Source organism: Dipteris shenzhenensis, chromosome 18, assembly GCF_047967505.1.
Source record: "Dipteris shenzhenensis isolate YYH24624 ecotype China chromosome 18, Dip_SZ_1.0, whole genome shotgun sequence".
NCBI classification, from domain to species: Eukaryota; Viridiplantae; Streptophyta; class Polypodiopsida; order Gleicheniales; family Dipteridaceae; genus Dipteris; species Dipteris shenzhenensis.
The window spans coordinates 8,102,204-8,119,328 of record NC_141613.1 but is presented as its reverse complement, the minus strand read 5'-3'; the positions used below and the strand labels follow the sequence as shown (position 1 = coordinate 8,119,328).

The 17,125-nt window shown below is 46.6% G+C and overlaps 1 protein-coding gene across 2 annotated transcripts in view; it reads left to right on the top strand.

Moving 5' to 3' along the window:
- Positions 1–1,661: 1,661 nt before the first annotated feature.
- The window catches only part of LOC147890758 (uncharacterized), a 63,316-nt gene continuing 47,852 nt past the window's right edge, over positions 1,662–17,125 (top strand). For both annotated transcript variants that reach the window (XM_087389362.1, XM_087389360.1), the window contains exons 1-3: positions 1,662–2,198; positions 2,308–2,450; positions 11,238–11,509. In XM_087389362.1, coding sequence (XP_087245488.1) covers positions 1,892–2,198; positions 2,308–2,450; positions 11,238–11,509 — 722 coding nt within the window. In that variant the 5' untranslated portion in view covers positions 1,662–1,891. The remainder of the gene's footprint in view (positions 2,199–2,307; positions 2,451–11,237; positions 11,510–17,125) is intronic.

The window sequence follows — 17,125 nt, the reverse complement described above, 5'->3', positions numbered from 1 at the left end:
CCTAAAATGCTTGAATATGACACCCCTTAGACGGAAATAGTTAGAGAGTTTATTGTCAAGGCCAGGAGCAAGGGGTGCCTAGGCAGACTTGCCCTACTTGACAGGCTCTTCTCCAAGCCCGTGGGTTATGATTTGATAACAAGGTTAGTGGAGGCCTGGAAAGCGTGCTTGAACACTTGCACATGGAAGGGCAGAGGCGGATTGCAGCGCCTTGGTAGCCTAACTAAAGGAATTTGGTGGAACACCTCCACAGGTCGGAGGGGGAACCTTTTGCTCTCCATGATCTGCCGAGGGCCTGGAGTCTCTTCAAGAAAGGTATCAGGGTCTAGACCAACATTTGGAACCTCGTGATAGCAGGATTAGGTCTCTTTGGATCAGGTTAAGGCTAAAGTTCGCTTAACAAAGATTTATTGCAAGTAGTATTAGACCGCATATGGGGAAGCATATTTACAACAAGCAGTCTAATACATCAAGCAGTATTAGACATCAAGCAGTATTAGACATCAAGCAGTCTAATACATCAAGCAGTATTAGACTGCATATCGGAGAGCTGGCCAACTAACTCGATTTTTTTCCTTAATTGGCACTCAAGTCAATTGTGTATGGGCAATGTTCCATGGGCAAATTATCTTCTAGAGTGGCATATCGTAGATTGGGGAAGGTGGATTCCCTTGTGCCTATGCTAAATCAATTGTGGGGGGGTAAGGCGACAACATAGTTGGTGGAGAGAGAGATTTAGGGGGGTGTGGAAGGCAGGTTAACATGCAAGGCCATCTTTCTTCTTTGGAAGTCCATAAACCAGTGGCTCCCCTTGAGGGGAAAACTACTATCCAGGCGGATTCCTGTTCCTCCTATGTGTCCTTTATGTGGCAAATCTAGGGAGCTAGTCAGACATCTCTTATGGAATTGTGAAGTGACCTGGGAGGTGTAGCACAAAGTGGAGGTGGCAGTCTATAGTGCAAGTCTCATGTCACAATTTTGTATAGGCTCCAATTGGAAACTTCCTCTTTTACAGGATGTTACTTCTTTGCCGTCTACTCATGCTGCCTATTGGCCTTTCGTTAAGGTTGCGATCATGCTATCTATGTGGGAAGCTACAAACTCCACGGTGTTTCGTCGATGACCTTTAGGGTTTCCACTATTCCGGGTTGTCCGAGGTTGTACCTTTGGGATTTCAACAGGGTCATAGCCTAGTGAGATTCCTTGGTGAGCTTGTGTCTTCAAGAGTTGAGCTCCTTGATGGGACAAATTTTGGTGCGTGCAACACAGACCGCGGGCAGTTAACCCTAATTTTTGACTTGTCTTTTGGTCTTTCTTTAAGGGCTTACCACCCTCTAATATATTTTACATGTTAAAAAAACAGAAAAATATAAATGGCTATATTGAAACTTTAGAATTTAATGGAATTTTGGGTGAAAAAGTAAGCAACTTATTATTTAAATGAAATGAAGCAACAAAATGAACAAACAAGTCAAGTACATCATGTGTTGCCTAGTGTTCACAAAAAACTTACAAATGATATACAATGAACTTGCAACATTTTTGTTTGAACTTGCAAAAAGTATTTTCTCAATTGCAAAATTTTAGGCAATTTAGTTATACTATAACTAAAAAACCTGCAAATTCGCGAAAAATTGAAAGCGATCTTGTTGAGAAAAAAGGTTCACTGAACACCTGGAGCACTAGCAATGTGCTCTAGTGCTCATGCTCGCTCAAAAGCCACACTCTAACAAGCTCTGTCTAAATAGGCCAGAATTGCCTGTGCTTGAATCATGCTACATTCCTATCTATGGTGTTGTGGGAAGCCAAACGATCTAAAAAATAGTTGATGTATCTTACAGAGGAGCTGAACAGTTAGCAAAGGGGAGAAAAGCATTCCTTTGAGAGCAAGATGCACCAGCGAGTTTTGCCTCCGCAAAAATCAGACCCGGAAGATCCTAGCTCACCCAAAGCAGATTCCATGACGAGAGGCTCCTTCATTGAGAAATCTTGGTTTAGTACACGGCAACGCATACTTCTGTGGTTCCTGTTTGTATCCTTAGCGATTATGCTGGCTCTTATTACTAGATCTTCGTTCAACTCTTGCCGGACCAGCGTGGGACTTCCTTCTGAAATCGGGGAGCTGAATGAACGAAATGGTTTGGAATTCATGAAGGGGAAGCGAGTGGTCTTGGTGTCTCACGAACTTTCGTTAACCGGTGAGCCTGGTTCCTTCTGCAAATAGCTTGGCATATATTTTACATAGGCGGACCCTTAACCTTGTATTTGCATTTACCGAGGTCTATTCTTTTGGTTTTGAGCTCGCAGGAGGACCATTGCTTCTCATGGAGCTGGCCGTGCTTCTTAAGAAAGCTGGGGCAGAAGTGAATTGGGTGACTAACCAGAAGGATACTGACAGGAATACTTTATCTCAAAGTCTCGAAGCTAAACTTGTTATGAATGGTATTCAGGTTTGGCCTTGCTGGGAAAGCCACTGAATTTTGGTTTCTTTTCATTGATTGAATGATCTTGTGCATCATCGTCCAAGACCAAACGCTACATATGACACCTCCAGCATTTGATTTAAAAAGCAACCCAAAAGACCTTTCCCTTGGTTGTGAAAGGGTAGTATGCAAAGTAGTGTTGTGAATGAAGAAGAGCACAAAGTGTGCACATAAAAACGAATGCATGCATCCTTACACCAAAAACAGCCGACAAAGAATAACCCTGCTGGTATTGCGATAATTCTTTCTATCTTCAATGGTGTGTTGCTCTATCAGTTGGATTTAGATTAGATGCTTGTTTGGGAGAGACTAAAATGAAATTGTTTAGACTTCACAAGTAGTTGTAGCTTGAATGAAGAGATTTGGACTACTTTTTGATTAGCCTTCTCCTTTAGTGCTAGCCTTTGTCATGGCTGAGTTTGCCCTTCACCTCCATAGTGCCGACAGAAACTCAGTACGAAGACTTTGTATAAATGGATGCTCAAGTATGTGTGGGTGTGTGGATTTGCATTTGTGAGAGCATACTTTTATACTATGGTCTATACCCACTGTTGGGCGCTGATGACGTCAGTGGGGATGTCATAGTAGCTATTCCCTGCTATGCGTGATGGAGTTTATGGTTTTCAATCTTATGAGTGACTATTGTCAGATTGAAACTGCACTATGTTGTGTTTTTAGAGGATAAGTTTGGGAATGTTCCTGGATTCATCTAGGTATATAAAGAATAACCATGTCCTCAAAGAATTACCTAAATGAAGCTCAAAGCATTTCCATTACCATTGCCTTAAGGGCATTTCTAACAAGCTAAAGAGACACTAGCCTTTCAACACCTTTCCCTTGACTTTGAAGGGGCTTCTGACCAAGTCGGGTTAACCCGACCAGATCTGGGCTGTGTCAATTGGTGGCTGGGTCAGGTCAGTCAGCTGGTCGGGTCAGTTTGTGCCTATAAATAGGGCCCCCCTTGCTACTCTTGTAGAATCCAATTGTGGAGGTTTTTTCAGCAAGTTTATGCAGAGTTTTCCTCAGATTTGGGAGAGATGAGACACTAAATAATTGATTGAGATTATCAGAGATGTGGGCAGACTAGAAAAGCCGTTTTGGGAGGTTGCACAGAGGCGGATGCAAATTGCTCTTGATGAGGTTCAACGTAAGTGGGAGAGGTTCTACGGCCAGGGTCAGCAGGCTGGTTTGGGGCCTGGTATAGGCCACAATATGGGTCAGTAACAGGCCAGTTAGGGGCCAGCTAGAGGCCAATGTGAGACCCTGACCGAGTTGGGTTAACCCGACCATATCTGGGCTGTGTCAATTGGTGGCTGGGTCAGGTCAGTCAGCTGGTTGGGTCAGTTTCTGCCTATAAATAGGGCCTCCCTTGCTACTCTTGTAGAATCCAATTGTGGAGGTTTTCTCAGCAAGTTTATGCAGAGTTTTCCTCAGATTTGGGAGAGATGAGACACTAAATAATTGATTGAGATTATCAGAGATGTGGGCAGACTAGAAAAGCCGTTTTGGGAGGTTGCACAGAGGCGGATGCAAATTGCTCTTGATGAGGTTCAACGTAAGTGGGAGAGGTTCTACGGCCACATGCAAGGGGAGATGTTGATTGGAGATTGTAGCCATGATTTTGTAAGTTGTCCCATCCAAAGCGAAATTGGGCACGACTATGGGCTCTCCTTGCCACATGACATCACCAAGAGGCTCGAAATGGGTGAGCTGCTTATACCACATAGACAGGCAGCCTAAATAAGGGGGCATTTAGTTCAGTTTTAAAACACCAGGGTTGGAGCTTTGGATCAGCCAAGCGGTACATCAAGTGGACTTATGAAGTAGGGCATGCTCTAGAGATCCAGGAGTATTGAAATTCTGTTAGCGTGGATGTGCAGCTGTCATCCTGGTTATTGGCATGTCAATTTGACACCCATCTCGTGATCTTTTTGGATGCCGCATCCCCCAAAGCAAAGTTGGGACATAAGCAAGGTCTTTCTTTGCCACATTGCATCCTCTAGGTGGCCCAAAAGTTGTTGAGTCCACTTATTCTATTAAACAGCTCTTTCTAGAGGGGAGGAGCAGTCTGGGTTTTTGCTAGTATATCCGCAGTGAGCTTCTAACAGCCTAGTCCCTGTTGTGGAAGACTTTTCAGGCTCTAGAAACACTCAGGATCACTTTTGATGACTTGTGCACACAAGTAAACTCTAAGGGAACTTACATAGAGAAAGAAAGAAAGAAGAAAGTCTATTAACGTCCATGGAAGACCAACAGGTCTATGGGACAGCAAAAAAACCTCTCTAGTACATTTGCTTAGGGAGGGCACGTGGCAGCTCCCAGAGAGAAAGGATAGAGAACTCACATACCTTGCACTACTCTAGTTCAACTCAGCAATCAACTCAAAAAACACACAGTAAACAGAACTGTATATGTATTGCAGCAGCAACAAAATAGTGAACCTGTAGACAAATGGGAAACACTGCTGTACCAGGAACTCTTGCTCTATGCACCTCAGGGAGAGGTCTCAGTCGGCAGAGCTATGCAGGAACACAAGAAAAAAGGCGCTGGAACAGGGCAAGAAGCCACAGGAAAGGCTAGAGTGGAGAACTATTTATAGGAGCTGGAAGAGTCCCTAAAATGGCAGACTGATCCTGTTTCAGCCCGCCGACCCAGTTATGGTTTGGCTCACCTGTCTAGCCAACCAAAACTCAGCCAGCCAGTCTGCTCCTGGTGGACCTGATCTCTGGCCTATAAAAGGCCCTACATCAGGGTCAGTTCCCTGCCAGCGGGGGCTGCTGTACTAGCCTTCAGCAGCCCTTGATGTGCCTAAACAAAGGACTCACAGCCCTTGAAACAACTCCAAAAAGGTTCGCTCTCCAGTCCTGGTGCCTCCCCCTAAATTAGGCATAACAACGTCATCCAAAAATTCTCAAGTAGGCCTAATATCCCCCGACGGGACTCACAGGCAGGTGCTGCCTTTTTCAACACACCCTCTCAGTGCTTGGCTGTGGGCCTCTCCCCACACGCTCAAGAAAACTACTCCAGCTGTTCCTGAGAAAGTGGCTTTGTAAGAAGATCGGCCACATTCCCCATTGACCAACAAACAAGCTCGACCACGCCATCCTTAATCAGCTTGCGGATGAAATGACAATCCACCTCAATATGCTTCGTGTGATCCCCGAACACTAGATTGTGTGCTATAGCACTGCAACTCTCGCTATCACACTGGATCAACAAGGGATCATCCTGTGTGTACCCCAAGTTTGCCAACTACTGTTTGAGCTAGACGGCCTTGCAAGGAGCTAACATTACTGACAGTACTCTGCTTTTGTCGAGAGCCACTGTCTGCTTCTTCTTGCTGACCAAGAAATGAGTTGTGATTCATAGGGCCTCACTGCACTTGAAACAACTCGAACAAGGTTCACTCTCCAGCCCCAAATCAGGGCATAACAACACCATCCCAATATTGGGGCAGTGGCCAGACTAACCTCTTGCTGTAGTCAACACTCCAGTGGCCGCTGGTGGAAGAATGTAAAGAAACGTAGCCCAGGAAACACATAGGAAACACATAGTACTAAAATCAAATCTCGCTCCTTTCCATCATGCACACACATGTAGATAGAGATATATACAGACACAGATCTTGAACAATGCACAGTAGAGTAGACAGCAAAACATGTATTGTAGACTCCTCCAAAGATGGACAAAACCTTAATCCCATGGAGCTTTAATGGGCTGCTCAGATGCCTGACAAGCAGGCCTTCTTGCTGCTCTGCAAAGCAGCCAATGGTGGGGCACCGTGCACCTTTCTTCTGACCTTCCTGCTGCTCTGAATGCAGCCATAAGCAAGGCACAGAATGACCTCAATTCCTGGCCTTCGTGCTGTTGGTACTGCAGCCAATTGTGAGGCTCCTGAATGATCTAGCAAGGTCCCCAATGGTCTCTTTTATAGGGCTGAATGCCCCTAGTCTGGCCGACCTGCTGCAAGGTACACCCGACCAGACCCACAGACACGGCCCCAGTTGGTGACTGCTAATCAGCATGCAGCTCTTGGCCTCATAGTTGCCATGTGGCAGGTGCCCACAGGCCTACTCCCTCTCTGCATAGACCCGACTGCTAATTTGCAGCCTGCATTTGTCCTACTGACCTGCGTGACCATGTGGTAGGCCCCTATTGGCCCATCTTCTGCTCCAGCCATCTGCTGCACATCCTGCAACAGTGTACTTGCTCCAGCCACATGTTCCTGCTGCTGCTGACCAGGTACAGGCCTCTGAATGGCCCCATACTGCCTGTCTTGCAGCATTAAAGTTCTGTATCGATTTGTTGTCCTCTTCACGACCTGTAGCAAGAGCTCTGCTTGCTGCCTACTTGGCAGGCTGCCTGCAAACTCCGATCTGCCCACATTGCAGTCTTTTAGATCTGCCCACGTGGCTTCTCTTAGTGGTATGCTTCCCCCATTTTCCTCCTCTCACAGGCGGGGAGGTGACCCCAATACTCCCAACACCTCTTCTCATTTACCCACACCCACTTGTGGATGCAGATGCTCCATGAACTCCCACAGCGAAGCTCTTAGGAACATGTTGGAGACCTCCTCAGTCTTTTATCTTCGAACCTGTAGCTCCAGTTTCTCCAGGTGCAGCTCCACTGAGGTAAGCCATCCCAAAACGTAGGTACAATTCAGGGAGCATCAACCATCCATGATACCACCATCTTTGATCATGAAGAGCCAGTGTACTCGAGCAATCATGGTACAAATATCAGGCACATCACAGTAAAGAAAGTAAAGCATGCACGTTGTATGATCCCATCAACCGAAAGGTCATTATCTCCAAGATGTAATCTTTGATGAGAAATCAAAATGGAAAATCTCAAATACACAGGAGATAGATGCATCGATTACACAGTCATCTACTGAAAAGGTTAATGAAGAAAAGCAAGAATTGCCAAAAGCACCCCGAGAAGAATCATAGCAACTCAGACGGTCTACTAGGGAAAGCAGATCATCAGCCGGAGTGACATATGCTCAGAAAGGCAAAGAAATTCAGGTTGAAACTACCAACTATGCTCTTATGACTACCATCATGGCTTCAGAAGAGCTAGTGTACTTCGAAGACGCAGTTGACAAGCCAGAATGGTAAACTGCTATGAATGAAGAAATGGATGCTTTGTACAAGAATAATACTTGGAAATTATGCGACCTTCCACAAGAAAAGAAGGCCATAGCAAACAAATTGGTATACAAAGTGAAGTACAATCCAAATGGAAGCATTGAAAGATACAAAGCCAGACTAGTTACAAAAGGATTTGCACAGCAATATGGTCAGGAATATGATGAGACTTATGATTTAGTAGCAAAGAGGGATTCCATATGGTTCTTGAAATCACCAGTGACACTCAACAGATGGAATGTGTTTCAGCTCGATGTCAAGAATGCTTTTCTCAATGGTTATCTAGATGCAAAAGTCTACATGCAACAACCAGCAGGTTATGTTGAACCAGGAAAAGAGAATCATGCTTGCCATCTCAAGAAAAGTCTCTATGGCTTAAAGCAAGTACCCAGAAGTTGGTACAGTAGAATCGACAAGTATCTTGCTGATTTAGGATACATGAAATCCAATGCAGATAATACTCTCTACTACAAAGTTCAAGGGAAAGACATTAGTATTGCACTTTTGTACGTAGATGATCTGATTGTGACTGGAAGCAAGGATAGCTTTATCAAGAAATTGAAACAAGACTTATCTGTAGAGTTCGACATGAAAGATCTTGGACTTATGTACTATTGTCTTGGAATTGAGTTTTGGAGAGATCCAGACAGCACCTTCATGAGTCAGTTGAAATATGTTGGCAGTCTCCTGAAGGAGTTTCATATGGCAGATTGCAAGATTGCGGCCACTCCCATGGAACATAGTTTGAAACTTACTAAAGATTCAGAAAAGCCTATAGTCAATGACATGTACTATTGGCAGCTCATCGGATCTCCTATATATCTAACTATTACACGGCTAGATATTTGTTATACAGTATGTACAAGTGCTAGATATTTGTTATGCAGTAAGTTTACTTATATAGTTTATGGCAAATCCAAAACAGTCTCACTGGAATGCAGTCAAAAGAGTTTTGAGACACATCAGGTACAAGACAGTTTGGAATAGAACACAGAGGAAGTCATCCAAGGTTGCATGGATACTGTGACAGTGACTATGTCAGAGATCATGAGACCAGGAGATCCACATGATCATTGACAATGCTTCGGCATCCTTTTCTTCCCACTCTTCTACCTTGTCTGGCTGATATTGTTCGCTTGATATAGGTCCTTCAGGATGTCCCATGCTTCCTTCGAAGTATCTGCTGAATGTGTGGAATCACTCCATCTGATGTCGTTGCGATGATCATTGACAACACCTCAGCATGCTTTTCTTCCCAGCCTTCTACCTCATTGGGATCAGCCTGTTATTTTTCTTGTTGCATCCTTTTGTCTTTGGGTTTTAGATTGTCTCCCATCGTTATCTTCTAGAACTTGCCATCAGGTGGCTAGGCAGGTTCACCTTTAGATAGGATAGTTATTGAGAGGTTTGTGCCATACGGGATCCACATGAGGCTTGGGTCAATCGTGAAGGCTGTTCCCGTGAGAACTCGTTAGGGCAGCAAACACACAGATCTAATGTCCAGAAATACTTGCAACCAAGCACTGTTTCCGAGCAGCAATTGCAGCCAGCTGCCTGGTAGGGCAGCCAATGGGTCCAGGTCGGCTTCAGTCTACAGCAGCCCATGTGACGTCTGGTAACCTGGGCTAGGCCAGCCAACCCAGGATGCCATTTGTAGTAGACTCAATCCAAAAATTTTCCGTCTACAGTGTCAGTCTACAGCAGCCCATGGGGACGTCTGGTAAACTGAGCTAGGTTAGCCAACCCAGGATGCCATTTGTAGTAGACTCAATCCAAATATTTTCTGCCCTTTAAACCAACTGTAGGTAGCCTATAGGGCCATCTTTAGGTGCCTGGATTGGGGAGGGGGTTTGAGGGGAGCCCAATAAGGGGTCTTTGAGCCCACTATTGCATACCCAGCAGGACCACTTCAACCACCAGCCAAGTGTAAACAAGCAGCCAGCAAGGAACATGAATGAGCAAAAGTTTGCAGCATGGCCACATGGGTAGCATCAGGAGAGGATTGAGAAGCAAAACTTATGTTACAACTTACAGGTGTCATCATAGGTTGGCTGTAGTCAAGCAAGTTGTAAGTAACCTATGGGGCTGCCACGGAGCCAGCCAGGGGCTCTGTAAAGCATATGCAGATTAGTTTGATGGGGCTATTTCGAGTTTGAGGCAGATAGTCATGGCTTGGTCATGTTGCCTAAGAGTATAATGTATCCTTGGGACAAGAGCCAAGGTAGGACAGGTTCGTAGGTTGAGAGTGGTCAGGAATAAAGTGTTGTGGTGATTTTACAAAGAGGCTCCAACCCTGGTGGAATAGTAGCTTGATCCATCCCCTAGGGTTAGGGTTAGGGTGCCTTAGGGTTAGCCTCCCTACAGAAAGGCACATATCTTGGTTTTTCATGTCATTTTGACATTGACCCTCTGCTCCTTGTGTGAGATTAGTTGTTGGGTCATTGTTGACAAATAAGGGTGTGGGGGAAAGCTAACGAACTTTCTACGCGGTGTGGAATTGTATGTAGAAGTCATTTTTTGTTCACAAGAGAGAAGCCGTCAAGGTCATCATAGCACCTTTACATAGCAGCTTTCTATTTTCCTGCTGAGGCATCTGACAGGCACGGTCAGGAAATGGATATTATTCTCATCGTCGTCCTCATCATCATTACTTGGTGTCATCCTTCCTATCGTACCATAGCTGGATTTGTTTGTGGGCATAGTAGATATTTTGCAATGGGGTCAAGAGAGAATTTATCGCCTCCATCTTGGTAATGCTCACATAATTAAATTTGTGGAGGACTACATCAGACTCCCTAGAGGACACTTAGACTGTGGGGACACTCGGAGGACACTCAGAGCATAGAGGTGGGCCTATCACTGCTTATTGGAGATGGCTGCTTGAGTTATGGACGACTTATGGCCTGACCATTCAGAATGGGATTGGGATGTGGCCATGATTATCAGGGTTCCTTGGTTGCCACATGGAGGCGGGTCAAGTGGAGTAGTTCATCTACTCCAGCTTTGATCCAATGCATACACTCTTTGTATAAATAAGGTATAGGTATGAAAATTTAAATATACTCTTTGTATCAATGAGGTATGGGTAGCCAGAGAAAAGAACAAGCAAGGAAAAGTGGTCCTTATGTCTGGTATCTGGTCTGCTGGTGTTTTAAAGCTAGGACAGAGATGAATCAAGATGTAGGTTGTGACATGATAATATGTGAGATGTTGTCAAAAAACTCTTCACTTACAGTATATCTGAGAGCTGGTGCACTTACAGACCTACAGCCTTTTCTAGAGAGATAACATTTACTGTTTGCTGGAAGCATCTTTTTCTGGAAGGGTTGTAGTTCTTTTTTTTTCTAGCCACTTTTCTGCGTTTTTAATATTGTGTCTGATTTAAAGCTTGAAGGTCGAAATTTTTTAGCTATGCTGCAGTCCAGGATCCCTGTCTTGTTTTCCTTCCTCCCACTTGCTGTTTATAGCCTGCTTTCATTTTTAAAGTTTTTTCAGTCAGGGGCTTCACCAAGCTAAGATTTTTATATTTCATGATTGTTACCATTGTTCAAATTTCCCGTTAGTTTTTTAATTCCTATCTCTTATGTTGTTAATTGCTTTACAGATCTGTCCAGCCAGGGGTCCACTTACAATTCAGGCAGCACACAAAGCAGACTTGATTATTTTGAATACGGCTGTGGCTGGCAAGTGGTTAGATTCTTCTTTCACGGAGGATATTTCAGAGGTCTTGCCAAAAACATTGTGGTGGATTCATGAAATGCGTGGACATTACTTCACCCTTGAATTGGTAAAACATCTGCCAAATGTTGGAGGTGCTATGATTGACTCCTTTGCCACAGCACAGTATTGGAAAATTCGGACTCAGGAGCGACTTAGGTATTCTATGGAGTGTTTTCACCCTAAGGGGTGTTATGCTGTCCTGAATTGAAATGTCGAAAACTAGATTCATTTATCTCAAATAAGATTTTTGCTGACTGGCTTTTTTCTAGGAATAGATTACCTAAAAAATAATTGGACTTTGGTCTCAGGTTATCACTGCTTCGAATATTCTGGTCATACTTTTACGTCTCTCTCTCTCTGTCTCACACACACACACACACACACACATTCTTTTGCGGTGAAATCCATTTGTCATTATATTACAAAGAACAGTCCCAAGAAAATGGACAGCCAGGTACACACACACACACACACACACACACACACAAAGAGGTACTACACCAATGTAATACATCCCCACCAGCATGACACCTTGTTTCTATGGTGAGGTGGGGTCAATGAAACAAGAGATCATCGGCAATGTAAATAACAAAGTGAATAAAGCTGACCTGTGTGTGGAAGTGAAAGAGCAGGAAGCTAGGACAAAGTACAATTGATTTTATGTGTGGGGGAGTTGGTGGATGGTTGGTGTGATGGGGAGGAGTTCACAAAAAATAGAATGAATCACCTTACATATGGTCTAGCTAGAACCCATCCATTAGGAGTAAAACTACAACAATTTGTAACTACAACAATCCGTTAGATATCAATGCTCCACTCTCGTGTAACTACGCAGGAACCAGCTAACTCTACTTGTAAGCCCCCCATATGAGGAGAAGGCATTTGAGTAGCTCAGTTATCCGGGAGGGAGGAGGCAGGAGTAGCAGGTAGGGGGGAGGGGAGGGAGGAGGCAGCGCGCGGGGGAGGAGGCAGCGCGCCTTCAGAGGGTCTTGCAGGCGGTCTCATTCGTGCTCCGCCCAGATGCAGAGAGGAGTTTGAGCGTCAGCCCCTTATGTGGCACCCAGAGATCCAAGATCAGGAGGAGCATATGCTTGGACAGTAGACGCACATTGGTTGGGCACAATAGGATAGTGGCCCGGCTGGGTCTTTTGGTGATGGAGCAGACTACCCATGGAGTCAGAGGCAAGGCTTGGCGCAATAGCGCATCTGCGAGGAGCAGGGCAGCGGATGAGAGATTGACCTAGCCATCCCCGAGTCCTGATAGGAGGGACTTCACGCTTGGAGGGACAGCACTAAGTTGGGGCAGTTTTCTCATACTGGTGTCTCTTTGAGGAGGATGATGCAGCGAGGCAACACCCACCCTGGCTTCTACCGTGTAGGACTGGGAGGCCTACTCCATCCACTCACGGAGAGGGACCTTGAGATGGATGGGAGTCTTGATGGGATTCACTGGCAGATGATCAGAGTGGTAGGACGTTTGGGGAAGGAGTGGCACATTGACCCTCCCAGTATTTCAGAGTAGGATGCCCCCAGATGGCGCCTCTGGATGTGGGAGGGCAGACCCTTGAGGGAGGTCCAGTGGGATTGGGGAGAGTGGTTCTGGCCCTCTAGGGATGGCCTTGCTGAGCAAATGGATGAGATGCCCTTCTTTTCCTATACCACATGGATTAGCAGGAGGCTTCAGATGGACTCTTCGAGGTGGACCCCCTCGAGGGAGCGGCATTGGGTGACCCAGAGAGTGCCCCGAGATGTCCGTTTCAGGTTTTGGACACGGTTATGGTTCAGTTTGCGGCCGAAGAAGATATCCTACTTCTTCTGGCTGGCCGCCCACGGAGGCTTGCCCATCGGACTGTGGTTGGAGTAGATGCGAGTGGAGGGGCAGTGCCATTGTTGCTCTAGTGGTTTCTTGGAGACGATTCCGCACTGCCTTTGGAGCTGTCACAGAGCAGCGAGGATCTGATGGAAGCCCTCAAGATCATGGCACGCGTTCCAGATTGATGAGGTCTCCCCAGCCTACCGGATACATGGTCGGAGCATACAAAGGATAGCGCTCCATGGGGCAGTCCCTCCTGATAGCCTAGCTCCCCTTTCTCCTTCGGAGAACAATGTTTGGGAGGTGGTAGCCAGTATCACCGCGTGGAACATCTGGGTGGCTCGTTGCAATCTCGTGATGGGTGAGCATCAGATTCCACCCTCGGCTACCATGGTCGCCATCTGGCAGGATATCATCTATACTCTACACTCCACCTGGGAGCGTGGGACTCCAGGCTCTAGAGCAACTATTGAGCAGCGTGCTCGTTTCTGCAAGGCTTGGCCTGCAGGAGTCTTCTACATCTTCACTACGCAAGGGATTCGCTGGTTGTTGTAGTCCCCCCACTTGGCTGTTAGCCCCAGTACCAGAGATTCCCTAGGCAGTGAACTGGGTCTCTGAAACAGGCCGGTTTTTCCTTTCAGCCTTTTCCTGGTTTTTTCCATACTCAGCACCTTCGGGGTTGCTGTTTTGTATGAAGTCTTTCAAGCATTAATAGAAGGTTCCTTTCTTTGGGAGGGGAAAAAAAAAGAGTAGCTACAACATCTTTGAGTATCAGACAGTCAAGGGACTGCACATGGCAGCTCCTGTTGAGTGCATAAGGCAGCTCCACAATTATTATAGGACACAACTTTCTAGTTCTCTCTTTAGGATGACCTTCATCACATCAGTTTAAGACTGAGACTCTTTATGCTTAGATTTGAGTTCCCGAACCAGTGCTTGTCCTTCCCTATAGACCACCCATTTGCTTGCTTTTATGGCTTCCTTCACTTTAGTAAGTTCAATGGCTCTTTGGTTGAGTTTGGTCAGAGTGAGCTCCTCAGATATCGACTTTCAGCTTCTTGGTTTGTCTGGAATCCTTGTCCTTGCTGCCTTGTCATTGAAAAAGAGTCATATGTGTTCCCTTTTGATTGTCATTCCATATAACATCTTGATCCCAATCAATTTGTCGTATTTTCTTCCTGTAGAGGGATCTTGCCTATGGCCATCCATACCACAGTAGGTGCAAGCTTGGTCTTACATTTACCTTTGCTACTCCGCTGCTGGTTTCCCAATGGTGTAAGGCTCTGCACCTAGAGTGAGGCCACGAACAACCAACTTGTCCAAGAGGGCTCTGCTCTGCATCTTCGGATCCATGATACCCAAGCCTTTTAGTGCCTGAGGCATGATCACCGTTTGCCAAGCTTCCGGGGCTCTAGTATTTCGCGTGCCGTCCGATCCTGCCCAAAGGAAGTTTTGAACCAACTATCAGAGCTGCCCAATGCATCCTTTGTGAAAGCACCAGCAGGAGGCGATATACCAGGCCGTGGCGAGGACCTGGTTTGCCGCGAAGGCACACCCTGCTAGGGAGAGGTTGGTTGAGCTCCAGTAGAGAAGCTTGCGCCGAACACTCTCTAGGACCGGGGTGATCTGCTGCTCTGTTGTAATATCAATACCAACCTGGCAACCAAGGTATCTGGCTGTCTGACCTCGCGGTATCCATCTGAAGCCAAAATCACTCTCCCACTCACGGATCTCCTGTGTCTCCTCCTGGCCCGTGAAGAAACCTATAGACTTTGTCCAGTTGATACGCGCACCCGAGGCCTCGCAGTAGATAGCCAAGGCTCCCCTGACTCTCTTCAAACTAGCTGTGGTGCCCTCAACATACAAGGCCGTGTCATCTGCAAACTCAGAGTCGAACAGTTTCTCCTCCTGTCGGATTGGGAGCCTCAACCCTGTGAGGCCTGCCACCTGTGATCTCAAGTAGTAGCCCAAGGCTTCCGCCACGAACAAGAAGAGGAAGGGAGCAAGTGGGCAGCTCTGGCGCGAGAGAGGAAAGGCCTCGCCTGTGTGTCCTCCGATAAGCACCTGGCTAGAGGTCCCCGCATAGAGTGCTGAAACTCCTTTGACCTATCTGTCTGAGAAACCCAATCTCTGCATAGTGCCCTCCAAGAAGGACCACTCCACCCTGTCATAGGCCTTCTCAAAATCCAACAGAAGGACGGCTAGCGGCTGTGACTCCTCCTTGGACCAATCCATTGCTCCCAAAAAGTGAAAATGTTGTCCAGGATGCTACGCTGTTGGACAAACCCCGTCTGTGTGTCGTGGATGATGTCCGTAAGATGGGGCCGTAACTGCAAGCTCAAGACGTTGGCGAGGATCTTGTAAGTGGTATCAAGTAGAGTGATCGGTGTCCATTGCCGGATGTCTGACCTATCTCCCCCTTTCGGGATCAAACAAATCCAACCCCTGCTCAAGCACTGAGGGAGGGAGCCCGTGTCAAAAAGCTCCTGGCATGTTAGCCGGAAAGGGGTGGAGATAATCTCCTAGAAGTTTCGGAAGAAGGCCGGAGTCAAGCCATCTTCACCAGGACACTTCAGGGTCGGGAGAGCCTTGAGGGCTTCCCAGAGCTCCTCATTCGTGAAAGGCTCCTCTAGCCTATTGCATAAATCCTGCGAGACCACTGTTGGAACGTGATCCCAAACTATGTCGTGCCATCTGCGAACTCTGAGTACGGTGGCTTCTCCTCCTATTGAATTGGGAGCCGAAACGTTGTGAATCTACTGCCTGAGACTGTAGAATGTAGCCTAGAGTCTCTACCACAAAGAGAAAGAGGAAGGGACGCGGGGGCAGTCTAAGAAACTGCAAATGCTTCCCTTGTGTGACCTGTGACAAGCATGTGACTTGCAATCCCTGCATACATGGCCCGGACCCCCCATTTGTTTGAAAAAACCCATCCTCTGCATGGTGCCCTTTAGAAAAGACCACCCCAGGCTATCATAAGCCTTCTCAAAATCTTAAAGAAGGATGGCAATAGGTTGAGGCTCCTCGAGACCAATTAACTGCCTCCCATAAGGTAAAGATCCTGTCCAGCCTGAACAAAATCTGTCTGCGTGTCATGGATGATGTCAGTGAGGTGGGGCAGCAACCACAAGCTCAAGACGTTGGCCAAGATCTTGTAAGCAGTGACCAATAGAGTTATGGGTGTCCACTGTCGTATGTTAGACCTATTCCCTGCCTTTGGGATCAAGCATATCCACGGGCGACTCAAGGATTAGGGTAGAAAGCGAGAGTGAAAAATCCATTGAAAAGCCATCCATAGGGGGTGTGAATAAGCTTCTAGAAGCACCTTAAGAAGGACTGTGTTAATCTATCCTCCCCAAGGCACGTTTGTGGGGGAAAGGCCTAGAGTACCTCCAAAAGATTCTCATCAATGAAAGGCACCTCCACCTGCCCGCTCATACTTGGAGAGACCACTGTTAGGATACGGGCCTAGACTTCCTCCTTGGCTAGGGGGGCTCTTCTTGAGATTGAAGTAGCCGTCGATAGAAGCCTGTGGTCATCTCTAAAATCTCCTACGAGTCTGAGTGCAATTGTCTGCCCAAATCCCACAATCGTTGAAGCTATTTCTTGTTGATCGGGGGCCAGTGGTCTTTCTCCCTGTTGAACCCCATCGTGCTCTAGAGGAGTGATAAGAGAACTCAGCTCGATGGATCTCCATGGCCTGAATGTTGAGCTGAGCAGTCTCGTATTGATCTAAGAGCACTCTCATAACGGTCTAAGAGCGGCTATGAGACCGAGTCCTACTCTTTGAGTCACTGTATGGAAGCTAAATCCTGTCTTAGTGCTCTCTCACGCTCCTGGAGAGTGGTGTTGATGAAGAGCGTGGGCCTAGAGCTCCTCATTGCTCTCTAGATCGTGTCTGCCCTTCGAGAAGTGCAACCACCCACGGGGGGGCTCTTTGGCTGCTGCCAGATCTTTGC